Source organism: Scyliorhinus torazame, chromosome 2 (genome assembly GCF_047496885.1).
Source record: "Scyliorhinus torazame isolate Kashiwa2021f chromosome 2, sScyTor2.1, whole genome shotgun sequence".
Lineage (NCBI taxonomy): Eukaryota > Metazoa > Chordata > Chondrichthyes > Carcharhiniformes > Scyliorhinidae > Scyliorhinus > Scyliorhinus torazame.
The window spans coordinates 399191745-399213152 of record NC_092708.1 but is presented as its reverse complement, the minus strand read 5'-3'; the positions used below and the strand labels follow the sequence as shown (position 1 = coordinate 399213152).

Below are 21408 nucleotides of genomic sequence, written 5' to 3'. Positions count from 1 at the left end.
GGTGGGAAAAGCAGCAGCGTGAGGATGTGCCCCGATGGTTACCGGACTCACTCCTGTAGGTGAAAATATTCACCATTGACCTTTGAGTGAGTAAAGAAGCAATTTATCAATTTTCAGAGCTCTGGGAGAAAAGGCCTTTGACCCCCACAGTCTGTGCAGCACCTTTTCTCGCCTGAGCTGAGGTCGCACTGGGTTAATATACAGAAGGAAAGTGGAATCAGTTTGCATTCGCATTTACACATACCCAATCAATTCTGTTCGCGTCACAATTCATAACATGCACCTCCAATGCCATAAATGGCTACAAGTTAGCTCCTATAGCCTCTAATTGGCAGTTTGCCTTACCTGATCAATTCATTACATAAATAACGGTTACATAAAGTCACGGGGCCAATAATCCAGCCACGTTGAAACATGTCCTTCCTCATTCCTTGCTAGCTCCTTAATTTGGGGCCCCTTTGTCAGGCGGCATCCATTTTGTATCTTCAGTCATCCGTTCGGAATTCTACCTCTTCACTGCCCACCCTGTACTCCCTGTAGATGACGAGAGCGGTTCTGATGACGAGACGCTGCAGTTCTGCTCCAGCACCGACCCAACCCACCGATCGCGGCGTAAAAAGAAGGTTGAACAGCTGAACAGGAATTGCCAGAGCTTCCTATCGGTCCTTCTAAATGTGTCTCATGGGCTTGTGACCATACACACGGAGAGCAAGGTGAGAGGCTGTGGCACCGATCAGTTTGTATGTGAGCGTGAAGGTCATTCCCAGTGTCAGTTCCCTATGGGTGGTATATTGGATTAGTGAATATTTTACTGCGCTAATAATCCAGCGATTGAGAGTTCAAATTTCACCATGAAATTCTTGAGAATTTGAATTCAGTACAATTAAAATATGGGAATATGAAACCGGTCTCAACAAAGGTGACCATGAGCTGTGGGGTTGTAATAAAAACCCAACTCATTCACTAATGTCTTTTGGGAAAGGAAATGTGCTGTCCTTATCCGGCCTGAGCCTGTACGTGACTCCAGTCCTGCATCAGTGTGACTGGCTCTTCACTGGCTTCAGCAGTGAACCAAGAATTCACTCGTTTGTATCGCAAAGTCACCATCAGTGGTTCCTGAAGATGGTGTAGTAATACTATAGAACAGTACAGCACAGAACAGGCCCTTCGACCCTCGCTGTTGTGCCGAGCTTTGTCCGAAACCAAGATCGAGCTATCCCACTCCCGCTCATTGTGGTGTGCTCCATGTGCCTATCCAATAATCGCTTGAAAGTTCCTAAAGTGTCTGACTCCACTATCACAGCAGGCAGTCCATTCCACACCCTAACCACTCTGAGTAAAGAACCTACCTCGGACAGCCCTCCTATATCTCCCACCCTGAACCTGATAGTTATGCCCCATCTCGGGGCAGCAAGGTGAACGGAGATGTGGTTAAATCTGAGCACAGCATTTTCTTGCAGAGTGAAGATGGCAAGCAGTCAGCTGAGAAACATGGTGAATTCTGGCTAGAGATTGAAAATGGAAGCTTTTTCACTGTGGCCAAGTATCAGGGCTTCGATGATCAACATTATTTCTGTCTCCAGACCAACAAAGTCTGTCTTCGTCACCAAGGTATGGAGGAGATCAAGCTGAAAATAAGCTGATTGATTGTGTGTTCTACAAAACTCTGCTGATATGAACTTGTTGTGAAGTTATTTTCTGGTTCCAACAATAATGTGTGTGCTGGACTGAAACACATGTCCTCTGCTGTGTGGAATGATGTGTTGTTGCTCCACAATACTTGGTTCCTGTGCCTTTAGACCATCCGTTCAACCCAACCAATTTACATCCAATCTGCCTAAAGGTGCTGACTCCCACTGGGGTATAGAGTCCCCCTCCTCTCCTGAAGGTGCTGACTCTCACTGGGGTACATGGTCCCCCTCCTCTCCTGAAGGTGCTGGCTCTCACTGGGGTACAGAGTCCCCTCCTCTCCTGAAGGTGCTGACTCTCAGGGGTATAGGGTCCCCCTCCTCTCCTGAAGGTGCTGACACTCACTGGGGTACAGGGTCCCCTCCTCTCCTGAAGGTGCTGACTCCCACTGGGGTACAGGGTCCCCTCCTCTCCTGAAGGTGTTGACTCTCACTGGGGTACTGGGTCCCCCTCCTCTCCTGAAGGTGCTGACTCCCACTGGAGTACAGGGTCCCCTCCTCTCCTGAAGGTGCTGACTCACTGGGTTATGGGTCCCCTACTCTCCTGAAGGTGCTGACTCTCAATGGGGAACAGGGTCCCCCTCCTCTCCTGAAGGTGCTGACTCTCAGAGGGGTACAGGGTCCCTCCTCTCCTGAAGGTGCTGATTCTCACTGGGGTACAGACTCTCCCTCCTCTCCTGAAGGTGCTGACTCTGACTGGGGTACAGGTCCCCTCCTCGCCTGAAGGAGCTGACACTCACTGGGGTACAGGGTCCCCTCCTCTCCTGAAGGTGCTCTCACTGGGGTACAGGGTCCCCCTCCTCTCCTGAAGGTGCTGACTCTCACTGGGGTACAGGGTGCCCTCCTCTCCTGAAGGTGCTGACTCTCACTGGGATCAGGGCCCCCTCCTCTCCTGAATGTGCTGACTCTCACTGGGGTACAGGGTCCCCATCTCTCCTGAAGGTGCTGACACTCACTGGGGTACAGGGTCCCCATCTCTCCTGAAGGTGCTGACTCTCACTGGGGTACAGGGTCCCCTCCTCTCCTGAAGGTGCTGACTCCCACTGGCGTACAGGGTGCCCTCCTCTCCTGAAGGTGCTGACTCTCACTGGGGTACAGGGTCCCCATCTCTCCTGAAGGTGCTGACTCTCACTGGGGTACAGGGTCCCCATCTCTCCTGAAGGTGCTGACTCTCACTGGGGTACAGGGTGCCCTCCTCTCCTGCAGGTGCTGACTCTCACGGGGTACAGGGTCCCCTCCTCTCCTTAAGGTGCTGACTCTCACTGGGGTCAGGGCCCCCTCTCCTGAAGGTGCTGACTCTCACTGGGGTACAGGGTCCCCATCTCTCCTGAAGGTGCTGACTCTCACCTGGGTACAGGGTCCCCTCCTCTCCTGAAGGTGCTGACTCTCACTGGGTACAGGGTCCCCTCCTCTCCTGAAGGTGCTGACTCCCACTGGGGTACAGGGTTCACTCCTCTCCTGAAGGTGCTGACTCTCACTGGGGGACAGGGTCCCCTCCTCTCCTGAAGGTGCTGACTCTCACTGGGGTACAGGGCCCCTCCTCTCCTGAAGGTACTCTCACTGGGGTACAGGGTCGCCCTCCTCTCCTGAAGGTGCTGACTCTCACTGGGGTACAGGGCCCCTCTCCTGAAGGTGCTGACTCTCACTGGGGTACAGGGTGCCCTCCTCTCCTGAAGGTGCTGACTCTCACTGGGGTACAGGGTGCCCTCCTCTCCTGAAGGTGCTGACTCTCACTGGGATACGGGTCCCATCTCTCCTGAAGATGCTGACTCTCACTGGAGTACAGGGTCCCCTCCTCTCCTGAAGGTGCTGACTCTCACTGGGGTACAGGGTCCCCCTCCTCTCCTGAAGGTGCTGACTCTCACTGGGGTACAGGGTCCCCCTCCTCTCCTGAAGGTGCTGACTCTCACTGGGGTACAGGGCACCCGCTCCTCTCCTGAAGGTGCTGACTCTCACTGGGGTACAGGGTCCCCATCTCTCCTGAAGGTGCTGACTCTCACTGGGGTACAGGGTCCCCCTCCTCTCCTGAAGGTGCTGACTCTCACTGGGGTACAGGGTCCCCCTCCTCTCCTGAAGGTGCTGTCTCTCATTGGGGCAAGTGGCCCCCCTCCTCTCCTGAAGGTGCTGACTCTCACTGGGGTACAGGGCCCCTCCTCCTCTCCTGAAGGTGCTGACTCTCACTGGGGTACATGTACCCCTCCTCTCCTGAAGGTGCTGGCTCTCACTGGGGTACGGGATCCCCTCCTCTCCTGGAGGTGCTGACTCTCACTGGGATACGAGTCCCATCTCTCCTGAAGGTGCTGACTCTCACTGGGGTACAGGGTCCCCATCTCTCCTGAAGGTGCTGACTCTCACTGGGGTTCAGGCTCCCCCTCCTCTCCTGAAGGTGCTGACTCTCACTGGGGTACAGGGTCCCCTCCTCTCCTGAAGGTGCTGACTCACTGGGTTATGGGCCCCCTACTCTCCTGAAGGTGCTGACTCTCAATGGGGAACAGGGTCCCTCCTCTCCTGAAGGTGCTGACTCTCACTGGGGTACAGGGCCGTACTCCTCTCCTGAAGGTGCTGACTCTCACTGGGGTCCAGGTCCCCTCCTCTCCTGAAGGTGCTGACTCTCACTTGGGTACAGGGCCCCTCCTCCTGAAGGTGCTGACTCTCACTGTGGAACAGACTCCCCCTCCTCTCCTGAAGGTGCTGACTCTGACTGGGGTACAGGTCCCCTCCTCTACTGAAGGTGCTGACTCTCACTGGAGTACAGGGTCCCCTCCTCTCCTGAAGGTGATCTCACTGGGGTACAAGGTCCCTCCTCTCCTGAAGGCACTGACTCTCACTGGGGTACGGGATCCCCTCCTCTTCTGAAGGTGCTCTCACTGGGGTACAGGGTCCCCCTCCTCTCCTGAAGGTGCTGACTCCCACTGGGGTACAGGGCCCCCCTCCTCTCCTGAAGGTGCTGATTCTCACTGGGGTACAGGGTCCCCTCCTCTCCTGAAGGTGTTGACTCTCACTGGGGTACTGGGTCCCCCTCCTCTCCTGAAGGTGCTGACTCCCACTGGGGTACAGGGTCCCCTCCTCTCCTGAAGGTGCTGACTCACTGGGTTATGGGTCCCCTACTCTCCTGAAGGTGCTGACTCTCAATGGGGAACAGGGTCCCCCTCCTCTCCTGAAGGTGCTGACTCTCAGAGGGGTACAGGGTCCCTCCTCTCCTGAAGGTGCTGATTCTCACTGGGGTACAGACTCTCCCTCCTCTCCTGAAGGTGCTGACTCTGACTGGGGTACAGGTCCCCTCCTCGCCTGAAGGAGCTGACACTCACTGGGGTACAGGGTCCCCTCCTCTCCTGAAGGTGCTCTCACTGGGGTACAGGGTCCCCCTCCTCTCCTGAAGGTGCTGACTCTCACTGGGGTACAGGGTGCCCTCCTCTCCTGAAGGTGCTGACTCTCACTGGGATCAGGGCCCCCTCCTCTCCTGAATGTGCTGACTCTCACTGGGGTACAGGGTCCCCATCTCTCCTGAAGGTGCTGACACTCACTGGGGTACAGGGTCCCTATCTCTCCTGAAGGTGCTGACTCTCACTGGGGTACAGGGTCCCCTCCTCTCCTGAAGGTGCTGACTCCCACTGGCGTACAGGGTGCCCTCCTCTCCTGAAGGTGCTGACTCTCACTGGGGTACAGGGTCCCCATCTCTCCTGAAGGTGCTGACTCTCACTGGGGTACAGGGTCCCCATCTCTCCTGAAGGTGCTGACTCTCACTGGGGTACAGGGTGCCCTCCTCTCCTGCAGGTGCTGACTCTCACGGGGTACAGGGTCCCCTCCTCTCCTTAAGGTGCTGACTCTCACTGGGGTCAGGGCCCCCTCTCCTGAAGGTGCTGACTCTCACTGGGGTACAGGGTCCCCATCTCTCCTGAAGGTGCTGACTCTCACCTGGGTACAGGGTCCCCTCCTCTCCTGAAGGTGCTGACTCTCACTGGGTACAGGGTCCCCTCCTCTCCTGAAGGTGCTGACTCCCACTGGGGTACAGGGTTCACTCCTCTCCTGAAGGTGCTGACTCTCACTGGGGTACAGGGTCCCCTCCTCTCCTGAAGGTGCTGACTCTCACTGGGGTACAGGGCCCCTCCTCTCCTGAAGGTACTCTCACTGGGGTACAGGGTCGCCCTCCTCTCCTGAAGGTGCTGACTCTCACTGGGGTACAGGGCCCCTCTCCTGAAGGTGCTGACTCTCACTGGGGTACAGGGTGCCCTCCTCTCCTGAAGGTGCTGACTCTCACTGGGGTACAGGGTGCCCTCCTCTCCTGAAGGTGCTGACTCTCACTGGGATACGGGTCCCATCTCTCCTGAAGATGCTGACTCTCACTGGAGTACAGGGTCCCCTCCTCTCCTGAAGGTGCTGACTCTCACTGGGGTACAGGGTCCCCCTCCTCTCCTGAAGGTGCTGACTCTCACTGGGGTACAGGGTCCCCCTCCTCTCCTGAAGGTGCTGACTCTCACTGGGGTACAGGGCACCCCCTCCTCTCCTGAAGGTGCTGACTCTCACTGGGGTACAGGGTCCCCATCTCTCCTGAAGGTGCTGACTCTCACTGGGGTACAGGGTCCCCCTCCTCTCCTGAAGGTGCTGACTCTCACTGGGGTACAGGGTCCCCCTCCTCTCCTGAAGGTGCTGTCTCTCATTGGGGCAAGTGGCCCCCCTCCTCTCCTGAAGGTGCTGACTCTCACTGGGGTACATGTCCCCCTCCTCTCCTGAAGGTGCTGGCTCTCACTGGGGTACGGGATCCCCTCCTCTCCTGGAGGTGCTGACTCTCACTGGGATACGAGTCCCATCTCTCCTGAAGGTGCTGACTCTCACTGGGGTTCAGGCTCCCCCTCCTCTCCTGAAGGTGCTGACTCTCACTGGGGTACAGGGTCCCCTCCTCTCCTGAAGGTGCTGACTCACTGGGTTATGGGCCCCCTACTCTCCTGAAGGTGCTGACTCTCAATGGGGAACAGGGTCCCTCCTCTCCTGAAGGTGCTGACTCTCACTGGGGTACAGGGTCGCACTCCTCTCCTGAAGGTGCTGACTCTCACTGGGGTCCAGGTCCCCTCCTCTCCTGAAGGTGCTGACTCTCACTTGGGTACAGGGCCCCTCCTCCTGAAGGTGCTGACTCTCACTGTGGTACAGACTCCCCCTCCTCTCCTGAAGGTGCTGACTCTGACTGGGGTTCAGGTCCCCTCCTCTACTGAAGGTGCTGACTCTCACTGGAGTACAGGGTCCCCTCCTCTCCTGAAGGTGATCTCACTGGGGTACAAGGTCCCTCCTCTCCTGAAGGCACTGACTCTCACTGGGGTACGGGATCCCCTCCTCTTCTGAAGGTGCTCTCACTGGGGTACAGGGTCCCCCTCCTCTCCTGAAGGTGCTGACTCCCACTGGGGTACAGGGCCCCCCTCCTCTCCTGAAGGTGCTGATTCTCACTGGGGTACAGGGTCCCCATCTCTCCTGAAGGTGCTGACTCTCACTGGGGTTCAGGCTCCCCCTCCTCTCCTGAAGGTGCTGACTCTCACTGGGGTTCAGGGTCCCCTCCTCTCCTGAAGGTGCTGCCAATCACTGGGGTACGGGACCCCCTCCTCTCCTGAAGGTGCTGACTCTCGCTGGGGTACAGGGTCCCCTCCTCTCCTGAAGGTGCTGACTCACACAGGGGTACGGGGTCTCCCTCTCCTGAAGGTGCTGACTCTCACTCTGATACGGGTCCCATCTCTCCTGAAGATGCTGACTCTCATTGGGGTACAGGGCCCCCTCCTCTCCTAAAGGTGCTGACTCTCACTGGGGTATGGGGGCCCCTCCTGTCCTGAAGGTGCTGACTCTCACTGGGGTACAGGGCCCCCCTCCTCTCCTGAAGGTGCTGTCTCTTATTGGGGTACATGGTCCCCCTCCTCTCCTGAAGGTGCTGGCTCTCACTGGGGTACAGGGTCCCCTCCTCTCCTGCAGGTGCTGACTCTCACGGGGTATAGGGTCCCCCTCCTCTCCTGAAGGTGCTGACACTCACTGGGGTACGGGACCCCCTCCTCTCCTGAAGGTGCTGACTCTCACTGGGGTACAGGGTCCCCTCCTCTCCTGAAGGTGCTGACTCCCACTGGGGTAAAGGGTCCCCTCCTCTCCTGAAGGTGTTGACTCACTGGGGTACGGGGTCCCCCTCCTCTCCTGAAGGTGCTGACTCCCACTGGGGTACAGGGTCCCCTCCTCTCCTGAAGATGCTGACTCACTGGGTTATGGGTCCCCTACTCTCCTGAAGGTGCTGACTCTCAATAGGGAACAGGGTCCCGCTCCTCTCCTGAAGGTGCTGACTCTCACAGGGGTACACGGTCTCTCTCCTCTCCTGAAGGTGCTGATTCTCACTAGGGTACAGACTCTCCCTCCTCCTGAAGGTGCTGACTCTGACTGGGGTACAGGTCCCCTCCTCTCCTGAAGGTGCTGACACTCACTGGGGTGCAGGGTGCCCTCCTCTCCTGAAGGTGCTGACTCTCACTGGGATCAGGGCCCCCCCCTCTCCTGAAGGTGCTGACTCTCACTGGGGTACAGGGTCCCCATCTCTCCTGAAGGTGCTGACTCTCACTGGGGTACAGGGTCCCCATCTCTCCTGAAGGTGCTGACTCCCACTGGGGTACAGGGTGCCCTCCTCTCCTGAAGGTGCTGACTCCCACTGGGGTACAGGGTTCCCTCCTCTCCTGAAGGTGCTGACTCTGACTGGGGTACAGGTCCCCTCCTCTCCTGAAGGTGCTGACTCTCACTGGGATCAGGGCCCCCTCCTCTCCTGAAGGTGCTGACTCTCACTGGGGTACAGGGTCCCCATCTCTCCTGAAGGTGCTGACTCTCACTGGGGTACAGGGTGCCCTCCTCTCCTGAAGGTGCTGACTCTCACTGGGATACGGGTCCCATCTCTCCTGAAGATGCTGACTCTCACTGGAGTACAGGGTCCCCATCTCTCCTGAAGGTGCTGACTCTCACTGGGGTACAGGGTCCCCCTCCTCTCCTGAAGGTGCTGACTCTCACTGGGGTACAGGGTCCCCCTCCTCTCCTGAAGGTGCTGACTCTCACTGGGGTACAGGGCACCCCCTCCTCTCCTGAAGGTGCTGACTCTCACTGGGGTACAGGGTCCCCATCTCTCCTGAAGGTGCTGACTCTCACTGGGGTACAGGGTCCCCCTCCTCTCCTGAAGGTGCTGACTCTCACTGGGGTACAGGGTCCCCCTCCTCTCCTGAAGGTGCTGTCTCTCATTGGGGCAAGTGGCCCCCCTCCTCTCCTGAAGGTGCTGACTCTCACTGGGGTACAGGGCCCCTCCTCCTCTCCTGAAGGTGCTGACTCTCACTGGGGTACATGTCCCCCTCCTCTCCTGAAGGTGCTGGCTCTCACTGGGGTACGGGATCCCCTCCTCTCCTGGAGGTGCTGACTCTCACTGGGATACGAGTCCCATCTCTCCTGAAGGTGCTGACTCTCACTGGGGTTCAGGCTCCCCCTCCTCTCCTGAAGGTGCTGACTCTCACTGGGGTACAGGGTCCCCTCCTCTCCTGAAGGTGCTGACTCACTGGGTTATGGGCCCCCTACTCTCCTGAAGGTGCTGACTCTCACTGGGGTACAGGGTCGCACTCCTCTCCTGAAGGTGCTGACTCTCACTGGGGTCCAGGTCCCCTCCTCTCCTGAAGGTGCTGACTCTCACTTGGGTACAGGGCCCCTCCTCCTGAAGGTGCTGACTCTCACTGTGGTACAGACTCCCCATCCTCTCCTGAAGGTGCTGACTCTGACTGGGGTTCAGGTCCCCTCCTCTACTGAAGGTGCTGACTCTCACTGGAGTACAGGGTCCCCTCCTCTCCTGAAGGTGATCTCACTGGGGTACAAGGTCCCTCCTCTCCTGAAGGCACTGACTCTCACTGGGGTACGGGATCCCCTCCTCTTCTGAAGGTGCTCTCACTGGGGTACAGGGTCCCCCTCCTCTCCTGAAGGTGCTGACTCCCACTGGGGTACAGGGCCCCCCTCCTCTCCTGAAGGTGCTGATTCTCACTGGGGTACAGGGTCCCCATCTCTCCTGAAGGTGCTGACTCTCACTGGGGTTCAGGCTCCCCCTCCTCTCCTGAAGGTGCTGACTCTCACTGGGGTTCAGGGTCCCCTCCTCTCCTGAAGGTGCTGCCAATCACTGGGGTACGGGACCCCCTCCTCTCCTGAAGGTGCTGACTCTCGCTGGGGTACAGGGTCCCCTCCTCTCCTGAAGGTGCTGACTCACACAGGGGTACGGGGTCTCCCTCTCCTGAAGGTGCTGACTCTCACTCTGATACGGGTCCCATCTCTCCTGAAGATGCTGACTCTCATTGGGGTACAGGGCCCCCTCCTCTCCTAAAGGTGCTGACTCTCACTGGGGTATGGGGGCCCCTCCTGTCCTGAAGGTGCTGACTCTCACTGGGGTACAGGGCCCCCCTCCTCTCCTGAAGGTGCTGTCTCTTATTGGGGTACATGGTCCCCCTCCTCTCCTGAAGGTGCTGGCTCTCACTGGGGTACAGGGTCCCCTCCTCTCCTGCAGGTGCTGACTCTCACGGGGTATAGGGTCCCCCTCCTCTCCTGAAGGTGCTGACACTCACTGGGGTACGGGACCCCCTCCTCTCCTGAAGGTGCTGACTCTCACTGGGGTACAGGGTCCCCTCCTCTCCTGAAGGTGCTGACTCCCACTGGGGTAAAGGGTCCCCTCCTCTCCTGAAGGTGTTGACTCACTGGGGTACGGGGTCCCCCTCCTCTCCTGAAGGTGCTGACTCCCACTGGGGTACAGGGTCCCCTCCTCTCCTGAAGATGCTGACTCACTGGGTTATGGGTCCCCTACTCTCCTGAAGGTGCTGACTCTCAATAGGGAACAGGGTCCCGCTCCTCTCCTGAAGGTGCTGACTCTCACAGGGGTACACGGTCTCTCTCCTCTCCTGAAGGTGCTGATTCTCACTAGGGTACAGACTCTCCCTCCTCTCCTGAAGGTGCTGACTCTGACTGGGGTACAGGTCCCCTCCTCTCCTGAAGGTGCTGACACTCACTGGGGTGCAGGGTGCCCTCCTCTCCTGAAGGTGCTGACTCTCACTGGGATCAGGGCCCCCCCCTCTCCTGAAGGTGCTGACTCTCACTGGGGTACAGGGTCCCCATCTCTCCTGAAGGTGCTGACTCTCACTGGGGTACAGGGTCCCCATCTCTCCTGAAGGTGCTGACTCCCACTGGGGTACAGGGTGCCCTCCTCTCCTGAAGGTGCTGACTCCCACTGGGGTACAGGGTTCCCTCCTCTCCTGAAGGTGCTGACTCTGACTGGGGTACAGGTCCCCTCCTCTCCTGAAGGTGCTGACTCTCACTGGGGTACAGGGTCCCCATCTCTCCTGAAGGTGCTGACTCCCACTGGGGTACAGGGTGCCCTCCTCTCCTGAAGGTGCTGACTCTCACTGGGGTACAGGGCCCCCATCTCTCCTGAAGGTGCTGACTCTCAATGGGGTACAGGGTCCCCTCCTCTCCTGAAGGTGCTGACTCCCACTGGGGTACAGGGTTCCCTCCTCTCCTGAAGGTGCTGACTCTCACTGGGGTACTGGGACCCCTCCTCTCCTGAAGGTGCTGATTCTCACTGGGGTACAGGGCCACTCCTCTCCTGAAGGTACTCTCACTGGGGTACAGGGTCCCTCTCCTCTCCTGAAGGTGCTGACTCTCACTGGGATACGGGTCCCAACTCTCCTGAAGATGCTGACTCTCACTGGAGTGCAGGATCCCCTCCTCTCCTGAAGGTGCTGACTCTCACTGGGGTACATGGTCCCCCTCCTCTCCTGGAGGTGCTGACTCTCACTGGGGTACATGGTCCCCCTCCTCTCCTGGAGGTGCTGACTCTCACTGGGGTATGGGGTCACCCTCCTCTCCTGAAGGTGCTGACTCTCACTGGGGTACAGGGTCCCCTCCTCTCCTGAAGGGTCTGACTCCCACTGGGGTGCAGGGTCCCCTCCTCTCCTGCAGGTGCTGACTCTCACGGGGTATATGGTCCCCCTCCTCTCCTGAAGGTGCTGACACTCACTGGGGTACGGGACCCCCTCCCCTCCTGAAGGTGCTGACTCTCACAGGGGTACAGGGTCCCCTCCTCTCCTGAAGGTGCTGACTCTCACTGGGGTACGGGGTCCCCCTCCTCTCCTAAGGTGCTGACTCCCACTGGGGTACAGGGTCCCCTCCTCTCCTGAAGGTGCTGACTCTCACTGGGGTACAGGGTCCCCCTCCTCCCCTGAAGGTGCTGTCTCTCATTGGGGCAAGTGGCCCCCCTCCTCTCCTGGAGGTGCTGACTCTCACTGGGGTACAGGGTCCCCTCCTCTCCTGAAGGGTCTGACTCTCACTGGGGTACGGGGTCCCCCTCCTCTCCTAAGGTGCTGACTCCCACTGGGGTACAGGGTCCCCTCCTCTCCTGAAGGTGCTGACTCACTGGGTTATGGGTCCCCTACTCTCCTGAAGGTGCTGACCCTCAATGGGGAACAGGGTCCCCCTCCTCTCCTGAAGGTGCTGACTCTCACTGGGGTACAGGGTCCCTCCTCTCCTGAAGGTGCTGACTCTCACTGGGGTACAGGGTCGCACTCCTCTCCTGAAGGTGCTGACTCTCACTGGGGTCCAGGTCCCCTCCTCTCCTGAAGGTGCTGACTTTAACTGGGGTACAGGGTCCCCCTCCTCTCCTGAAGGTGCTGACTCTCACTTGGGTACAGGGCCCCTCCTCCTGAAGGTGCTGACTCTCACTGTGGTACAGACTCCCGCTCCTCTCCTGAAGGTGCTGACTCTGACTGGGGTACACGGTCTCCCTCCTCTCCTGAAGGTGCTGATTCTCACTGGGGTACAGACTCCCCCTCCTCTCCTGAAGGTGCAGTCTCTCATTGGGGTCGGTGCCCCCCCCCCCTCCTCTCCTGAAGGTGCTGACTCTCACTGGGGTACATGGTCCCCCTCCTCTCCTGAAGGTGCTGGCTCTCACTGGGGTACAGGGACCCTCCTCTCCTGAAGGTGCTGACTCTCACTGAGGTACAGACTCCCCCTCCTCTCCTGAAGGTGCTGACTCTGACTGGGGTACAGGTCCCCTCCTCTCCTAAAGGTGCTGACACTCACTGGGGTGCAGGGTGCCCTCCTCTCCTGAAGGTGCTGACTCTCACTGGGATCAGGGCCCCCTCCTCTCCTGAAGGTGCTGACTCTCACTGGGGTACAGGGTCCCCATCTCTCCTGAAGGTGCTGACTCTCACTGGGGTACAGGGTCCCCATCTCTCCTGAAGGTGCTGACTCTCACTGGGGTACAGGGTCCCCTCCTCTCCTGAAGGTGCTGACTCCCACTGGGGTACAGGGTGCCCTCCTCTCCTGAAGGTGCTGACTCCCACTGGGGTACAGGGTGCCCTCCTCTCCTGAAGGTGCTGACTCTGACTGGGGTACAGGTCCCCTCCTCTCCTGAAGGTGCTGACTCTCACTGGGATCAGGGCCCCCTCCTCTCCTGAAGGTGCTGTCTCTCACTGGGGTACAGGGTCCCCATCTCTCCTGAAGGTGCTGACTCTCACTGGGGTACAGGGTCCCCATCTCTCCTGAAGGTGCTGACTCTCACTGGGGTACAGGGTCCCCTCCTCTCCTGAAGGTGCTGACTCCCACTGGGGTACAGGGTGCCCTCCTCTCCTGAAGGTGCTGACTCTCACTGGGGTACAGGGCCCCCATCTCTCCTGAAGGTGCTGACTCTCAATGGGGTACAGGGTCCCCTCCTCTCCTGAAGGTGCTGACTCCCACTGGGGTACAGGGTGCCCTCCTCTCCTGAAGGTGCTGACTCCCACTGGGGTACAGGGTGCCCTCCTCTCCTGAAGGTGCTGACTCTGACTGGGGTACAGGTCCCCTCCTCTCCTGAAGGTGCTGACTCTCACTGGGATCAGGGCCCCCTCCTCTCCTGAAGGTGCTGACTGTCACTGGGGTACAGGGTCCCCATCTCTCCTGAAGGTGCTGACTCTCACTGGGGTACAGGGCCCCCATCTCTCCTTAAGGTGCTGACTCTCAATGGGGTACAGGGTCCCCTCCTCTCCTGAAGGTGCTGACTCCCACTGGGGTACAGGGTTCCCTCCTCTCCTGAAGGTGCTGACTCTCACTGGGGTACTGGGACCCCTCCTCTCCTGAAGGTGCTGATTCTCACTGGGGTACAGGGCCACTCCTCTCCTGAAGGTACTCTCACTGGGGTACAGGGTCCCTCTCCTCTCCTGAAGGTGCTGACTCTCACTGGGATACGGGTCCCAACTCTCCTGAAGATGCTGACTCTCACTGGAGTGCAGGATCCCCTCCTCTCCTGAAGGTGCTGACTCTCACTGGGGTACATGGTCCCCCTCCTCTCCTGGAGGTGCTGACTCTCACTGGGGTACATGGTCCCCCTCCTCTCCTGGAGGTGCTGACTCTCACTGGGGTATGGGGTCACCCTCCTCTCCTGAAGGTGCTGACTCTCACTGGGGTACAGGGTCCCCTCCTCTCCTGAAGGGTCTGACTCCCACTGGGGTGCAGGGTCCCCTCCTCTCCTGCAGGTGCTGACTCTCACGGGGTATATGGTCCCCCTCCTCTCCTGAAGGTGCTGACACTCACTGGGGTACGGGACCCCCTCCCCTCCTGAAGGTGCTGACTCTCACAGGGGTACAGGGTCCCCTCCTCTCCTGAAGGTGCTGACTCTCACTGGGGTACGGGGTCCCCCTCCTCTCCTAAGGTGCTGACTCCCACTGGGGTACAGGGTCCCCTCCTCTCCTGAAGGTGCTGACTCTCACTGGGGTACAGGGTCCCCCTCCTCCCCTGAAGGTGCTGTCTCTCATTGGGGCAAGTGGCCCCCCTCCTCTCCTGGAGGTGCTGACTCTCACTGGGGTACAGGGTCCCCTCCTCTCCTGAAGGGTCTGACTCTCACTGGGGTACGGGGTCCCCCTCCTCTCCTAAGGTGCTGACTCCCACTGGGGTACAGGGTCCCCTCCTCTCCTGAAGGTGCTGACTCACTGGGTTATGGGTCCCCTACTCTCCTGAAGGTGCTGACCCTCAATGGGGAACAGGGTCCCCCTCCTCTCCTGAAGGTGCTGACTCTCACTGGGGTACAGGGTCCCTCCTCTCCTGAAGGTGCTGACTCTCACTGGGGTACAGGGTCGCACTCCTCTCCTGAAGGTGCTGACTCTCACTGGGGTCCAGGTCCCCTCCTCTCCTGAAGGTGCTGACTTTAACTGGGGTACAGGGTCCCCCTCCTCTCCTGAAGGTGCTGACTCTCACTTGGGTACAGGGCCCCTCCTCCTGAAGGTGCTGACTCTCACTGTGGTACAGACTCCCGCTCCTCTCCTGAAGGTGCTGACTCTGACTGGGGTACACGGTCTCCCTCCTCTCCTGAAGGTGCTGATTCTCACTGGGGTACAGACTCCCCCTCCTCTCCTGAAGGTGCAGTCTCTCATTGGGGTCGGTGCCCCCCCCCCCTCCTCTCCTGAAGGTGCTGACTCTCACTGGGGTACATGGTCCCCCTCCTCTCCTGAAGGTGCTGGCTCTCACTGGGGTACAGGGATCCTCCTCTCCTGAAGGTGCTGACTCTCACTGAGGTACAGACTCCCCCTCCTCTCCTGAAGGTGCTGACTCTGACTGGGGTACAGGTCCCCTCCTCTCCTGAAGGTGCTGACACTCACTGGGGTGCAGGGTGCCCTCCTCTCCTGAAGGTGCTGACTCTCACTGGGATCAGGGCCCCCTCCTCTCCTGAAGGTGCTGACTCTCACTGGGGTACAGGGTCCCCATCTCTCCTGAAGGTGCTGACTCTCACTGGGGTACAGGGTCCCCATCTCTCCTGAAGGTGCTGACTCTCACTGGGGTACAGGGTCCCCTCCTCTCCTGAAGGTGCTGACTCCCACTGGGGTACAGGGTGCCCTCCTCTCCTGAAGGTGCTGACTCCCACTGGGGTACACGGTGCCCTCCTCTCCTGAAGGTGCTGACTCTGACTGGGATACAGGTCCCCTCCTCTCCTGAAGGTGCTGACTCTCACTGGGATCAGGGCCCACTCCTCTCCTGAAGGTGCTGACTCTCACTGGGGTACAGGGTCCCCATCTCTCCTGAAGGTGCTGACTCTCACTGGGGTACAGGGTCCCCATCTCTCCTGAAGGTGCTGACTCTCACTGGGGTACAGGGTCCCCTCCTCTCCTGAAGGTGCTGACTCCCACTGGGGTACAGGGTGCCCTCCTCTCCTGAAGGTGCTGACTCTCACTGGGGTACAGGGCCCCCATCTCTCCTGAAGGTGCTGACTCCCACTGGGGTACAGGGTGCCCTCCTCTCCTGAAGGTGCTGACTCCCACTGGGGTACAGGGTGCCCTCCTCTCCTGAAGGTGCTGACTCTGACTGGGGTACAGGTCCCCTCCTCTCCTGAAGGTGCTGACTCTCACTGGGATCAGGGCCCCCTCCTCTCCTGAAGGTGCTGACTCTCACTGGGGTACAGGGTCCCCATCTCTCCTGAAGGTGCTGACTCTCACTGGGGTACAGGGTGCCCTCCTCTCCTGAAGGTGCTGACTCTCACTGGGGTACAGGGCCCCCATCTCTCCTGAAGGTGCTGACTCTCAATGGGGTACAGGGTCCCCTCCTCTCCTGAAGGTGCTGACTCCCACTGGGGTACAGGGTTCCCTCCTCTCCTGAAGGTGCTGACTCTCACTGGGGTACTGGGACCCCTCCTCTCCTGAAGGTGCTGATTCTCACTGGGGTACAGGGCCACTCCTCTCCTGAAGGTACTCTCACTGGGGTACAGGGTCCCTCTCCTCTCCTGAAGGTGCTGACTCTCACTGGGATACGGGTCCCAACTCTCCTGAAGATGCTGACTCTCACTGGAGTGCAGGATCCCCTCCTCTCCTGAAGGTGCTGACTCTCACTGGGGTACATGGTCCCCCTCCTCTCCTGGAGGTGCTGACTCTCACTGGGGTACATGGTCCCCCTCCTCTCCTGGAGGTGCTGACTCTCACTGGGGTATGGGGTCACCCTCCTCTCCTGAAGGTGCTGACTCTCACTGGGGTACAGGGTCCCCTCCTCTCCTGAAGGGTCTGACTCCCACTGGGGTGCAGGGTCCCCTCCTCTCCTGCAGGTGCTGACTCTCACGGGGTATATGGTCCCCCTCCTCTCCTGAAGGTGCTGACACTCACTGGGGTACGGGACCCCCTCCCCTCCTGAAGGTGCTGACTCTCACAGGGGTACAGGGTCCCCTCCTCTCCTGAAGGTGCTGACTCTCACTGGGGTACGGGGTCCCCCTCCTCTCCTAAGGTGCTGACTCCCACTGGGGTACAGGGTCCCCTCCTCTCCTGAAGGTGCTGACTCTCACTGGGGTACAGGGTCCCCCTCCTCCCCTGAAGGTGCTGTCTCTCATTGGGGCAAGTGGCCCCCCTCCTCTCCTGGAGGTGCTGACTCTCACTGGGGTACAGGGTCCCCTCCTCTCCTGAAGGGTCTGACTCCCACTGGGGTACAGGGTCCCCTCCTCTCCTGCAGGTGCTCACTCTCACGGGGTATATGGTCCCTCTCCTCTCCTGAAGGTGCTGACACTCACTGGGATACGGGACCCCCTCCCCTCCTGAAGGTGCTGACTCTCACAGGGGTACAGGGTCCCCTCCTCTCCTGAAGGTGCTGACTCTCACTGGGGTACGGGGTCTCCCTCCTCTCCTAAGGTGCTGACTCCCACTGGGGTACAGGGTCCCCTCCTCTCCTGAAGGTGCTGACTCACTGGGTTATGGGTCCCCTACTCTCCTGAAGGTGCTGACCCTCAATGGGGAACAGGGTCCCCCTCCTCTCCTGAAGGTGCTGACTCTCACTGGGGTACAGGGTCCCTCCTCTCCTGAAGGTGCTGACTCTCACTGGGGTACAGGGTCGCACTCCTCTCCTGAAGGTGCTGACTCTCACTGGGGTCCAGGTCCCCTCCTCTCCTGAAGGTGCTGACTCTCACTGGGGTACAGGGTCCCCCTCCTCTCCTGAAGGTGCTGACTCTCACTTGGGTACAGGGCCCCTCCTCCTGAAGGTGCTGACTCTCACTGTGGTACAGACTCCCGCTCCTCTCCTGAAGGTGCTGACTCTGACTGGGGTACACGGTCTCCCTCCTCTCCTGAAGGTGCTGATTCTCACTGGGGTACAGACTCCCCCTCCTCTCCTGAAGGTGCAGTCTCTCATTGGGGTCGGTGGCCCCCCCCCCTCCTCTCCTGAAGGTGCTGACTCTCACTGGGGTACATGGTCCCCCTCCTCTCCTGAAGGTGCTGGCTCTCACTGGGGTACAGGAACCCTCCTCTCCTGAAGGTGCTGACTCTCACTGAGGTACAGACTCCCCCTCCTCTCCTGAAGGTGCTGACTCTGACTGGGGTACAGGTCCCCTCCTCTCCTGAAGGTGCTGACACTCACTGGGGTGCAGGGTGCCCTCCTCTCCTGAAGGTGCTGACTCTCACTGGGATCAGGGCCCCCTCCTCTCCTGAAGGTGCTGACTCTCACTGGGGTACAGGGTCCCCATCTCTCCTGAAGGTGCTGACTCTCACTGGGGTACAGGGTCCCCATCTCTCCTGAAGGTGCTGACTCTCACTGGGGTACAGGGTCCCCTCCTCTCCTGAAGGTGCTGACTCCCACTGGGGTACAGGGTGCCCTCCTCTCCTGAAGGTGCTGACTCCCACTGGGGTACAGGGTGCCCTCCTCTCCTGAAGGTGCTGACTCTGACTGGGGTACAGGTCCCCTCCTCTCCTGAAGGTGCTGACTCTCACTGGGATCAGGGCCCCCTCCTCTCCTGAAGGTGCAGACTCTCACTGGGGTACAGGGTCCCCATCTCTCCTGAAGGTGCTGACTCTCACTGGGGTACAGGGTCCCCATCTCTCCTGAAGGTGCTGACTCTCACTGGGGTACAGGGTCCCCTCCTCTCCTGAAGGTGCTGACTCCCACTGGGGTACAGGGTGCCCTCCTCTCCTGAAGGTGCTGACTCTCACTGGGGTACAGGGCCCCCATCTCTCCTGAAGGTGCTGACTCTCAATGGGGTACAGGGTCCCCTCCTCTCCTGAAGGTGCTGACTCCCACTGGGGTACAGGGTTCCCTCCTCTCCTGAAGGTGCTGACTCTCACTGGGGTACTGGGTCCCCTCCTCTCCTGAAGCTGCTGATTCTCACTGGGGTACAGGGCCACTCCTCTCCTGAAGGTGCTGACTCTCACTGGGGTACATGGTCCCCCTCCTCTCCTGGAGGTGCTGACTCTCACTGGGGTATGGGGTCACCCTCCTCTCCTGAAGGTGCTGACTCTCACTGGGGTACAGGGTCCCCTCTTCTCCTGAAGGGTCTGACTCCCACTGGGGTACAGGGTCCCCTCCTCTCCTGCAGGTGCTGACTCTCACGGGGTATATGGTCCCCCTCCTCTCCTGAAGGTGCTGACACTCACTGGGGTACGGGACCCCCTCCCCTCCTGAAGGTGCTGACTCTCACAGGGGTACAGGGTCCCCTCCTCTCCTGAAGGTGCTGACTCTCACTGGGGTACAGGGTCCCCCTCCTCTCCTGAAGGTGCTGTCTCTCATTGGGGCAAGTGGCCCCCCTCCTCTCCTGAAGGTGCTAACTCTCACTGGGGTACATGGTCCCCCTCCTCTCCTGAAGGTGCTGGCTCTCACTGGGGTACATGGTCCCCCTCCTCTCCTGGAGGTGCTGACTCTCACTGGGGTACAGGGTCCCCTCCTCTCCTGAAGGGTCTGACTCCCACTGGGGTACAGGGTCCCCTCCTCTGCTGCAGGTGCTCACTCTCACGGGGTATATGGTCCCCCTCCTCTCCTGAAGGTGCTGACACTCACTGGGGTACGGGACCCCCTCCCCTCCTGAAGGTGCTGACTCTCACAGGGGTACAGGGTCCCCTCCTCTCCTGAAGGTGCTGACTCTCACTGGGGTACGGGGTCCCCCTCCTCTCCTAAGGTGCTGACTCCCACTGGGGTACAGGGTCCCCTCCTCTCCTGAAGGTGCTGACTCACTGGGTTATGGGTCCCCTACTCTCCTGAAGGTGCTGACCCTCAATGGGGAACAGGGTCCCCCTCCTCTCCTGAAGGTGCTGACTCTCACTGGGGTACAGGGTCCCTCCTCTCCTGAAGGTGCTGACTCTCACTGGGGTACAGGGTCGCACTCCTCTCCTGAAGGTGCTGACTCTCACTGGGGTCCAGGTCCCCTCCTCTCCTGAAGGTGCTGACTCTCACTGGGGTACAGGGTCCCCCTCCTCTCCTGAAGGTACTGATTCTCACTGGGGTACAGACTCCCCCTCCTCTCCTGAAGGTGCAGTCTCTCATTGGGGTCGGTGGCCCCCCCCTCCTCTCCTGAAGGTGCTGACTCTCACTGGGGTACATGGTCCCCCTCCTCTCCTGAAGGTGCTGGCTCTCACTGGGGTACAGGGACCCTCCTCTCCTGAAGGTGCTGACTCTCACTGAGGTACAGACTCCCCCTCCTCTCCTGAAGGTGCTGACTCTCACTGGGGTACAGGGTCTCCCTCCTCTCCTGAAGGTGCTGACTCTCACTGGAGTACAGACTCCCCCTCCTCTCCTGAAGGTGCTGACTCTGACTGGGGTCCAGGTCCCCTCCTCTCCTGAAGGTGCTGACTCTCACTGGGGTACAGGGTCCCCATCTCTCCTGAAGGTGCTGACTCTCACTGGGGTCCAGGTCCTCCCCTCTCCTGAAGGTGCTGACTCTCACTGGGGTACAGGGTCCCCTCCTCTCCTGAAGGTGCTGACTCTGACTGGGGCAGGCACCCCCAGTCCTCTCCTGTCTCTTTCCATTCTGAATAGATGTGCTGAGACTAGTTCTGTCTAACGTAACACCGACCAGAGATCAATCCCAGTAACACTTTGTTTAGATTGTTCAGTAGCACTTTGGGTAGTAACTTAGTAACTGAGAAAAAAACATTACACGATCCTTTGGCATTATTCAAAGAATAGCGGAAGGGTGGGACAGTGGTGAGCAGAGCTCTGCTCAGTGCCAGGGACTCGGGTTCAATTCCGTCCTTGGGCGTGGAGTTTGCATGTTCTCCCCATGTCTGCATTCATGTCCTCCGGGTGCTCCGGTTTCCACCCACTCTGCAGCTCAGGTGAATTGGCCATGCTAAATTACCCCTCGGTGTCCAAAAGGTTAGGGTAGGGCGCTCTTTCGGAGTGTGGGTGCAGTCTCGATGGGCCGAATGGCCTCCTGCACTGTAGGGATTCTATGAGAACCCACCTGGTGTCTACATCTACAGTGAATACCATCTTAAAATACACCAACTGCTCATCATTCTGTTGCCTTGTGCTGGACATTTCTCACACCTGCTAATGTTAGTATAAAAATCAGTTGACTACAAAAATACTTTGAGATGTTCCAACATGATAAGCCTGTACATGGAAGAGCCTACTCTGAAAGGTTACCCGTGCCTGCCAATTGTTCTGATGTTGTTCAAACAGTGTAGTCTTGGTCTGGTTTACCCAGCCTGTCCTCTGGCCCACTACAGGAATGGTTGAGGATGTGTGTGCCCCTGGTGGTGTGGAACTTCCCAGCAAGTCTTTGGCTCCATGTCTTGAACCTACCATCTACCAGTCTGAGGAGGGTGCTTTGACCAAGCAGGCTGCTGCTTCAGTGGGAATTGGTGCAGAGAGCCCAAACATGCTCTCCATCGCAGTAAAAGTCCATCACAACAAGAACGAGAACAACATGAAGGTAACCTTTGGTAATTTGTGTTCGTCTGTGAAGTGCCTTGGGACCCTTTGCTACCATTTAAGATGC

General features: G+C 59.1%; 1 protein-coding gene across 2 annotated transcripts in view; it reads left to right on the top strand.

Moving 5' to 3' along the window:
- The window catches only part of LOC140406316 (autophagy-related protein 2 homolog B-like), a 226651-nt gene that overhangs the window by 68270 nt on the left and 136973 nt on the right, over window positions 1-21408 (top strand). For both annotated transcript variants that reach the window (XM_072494440.1, XM_072494434.1), the window contains exons 20-22: window positions 541-713; window positions 1461-1611; window positions 21137-21342. In XM_072494440.1, the coding sequence (XP_072350541.1) occupies window positions 541-713; window positions 1461-1611; window positions 21137-21342 (530 nt within the window). The remainder of the gene's footprint in view (window positions 1-540; window positions 714-1460; window positions 1612-21136; window positions 21343-21408) is intronic.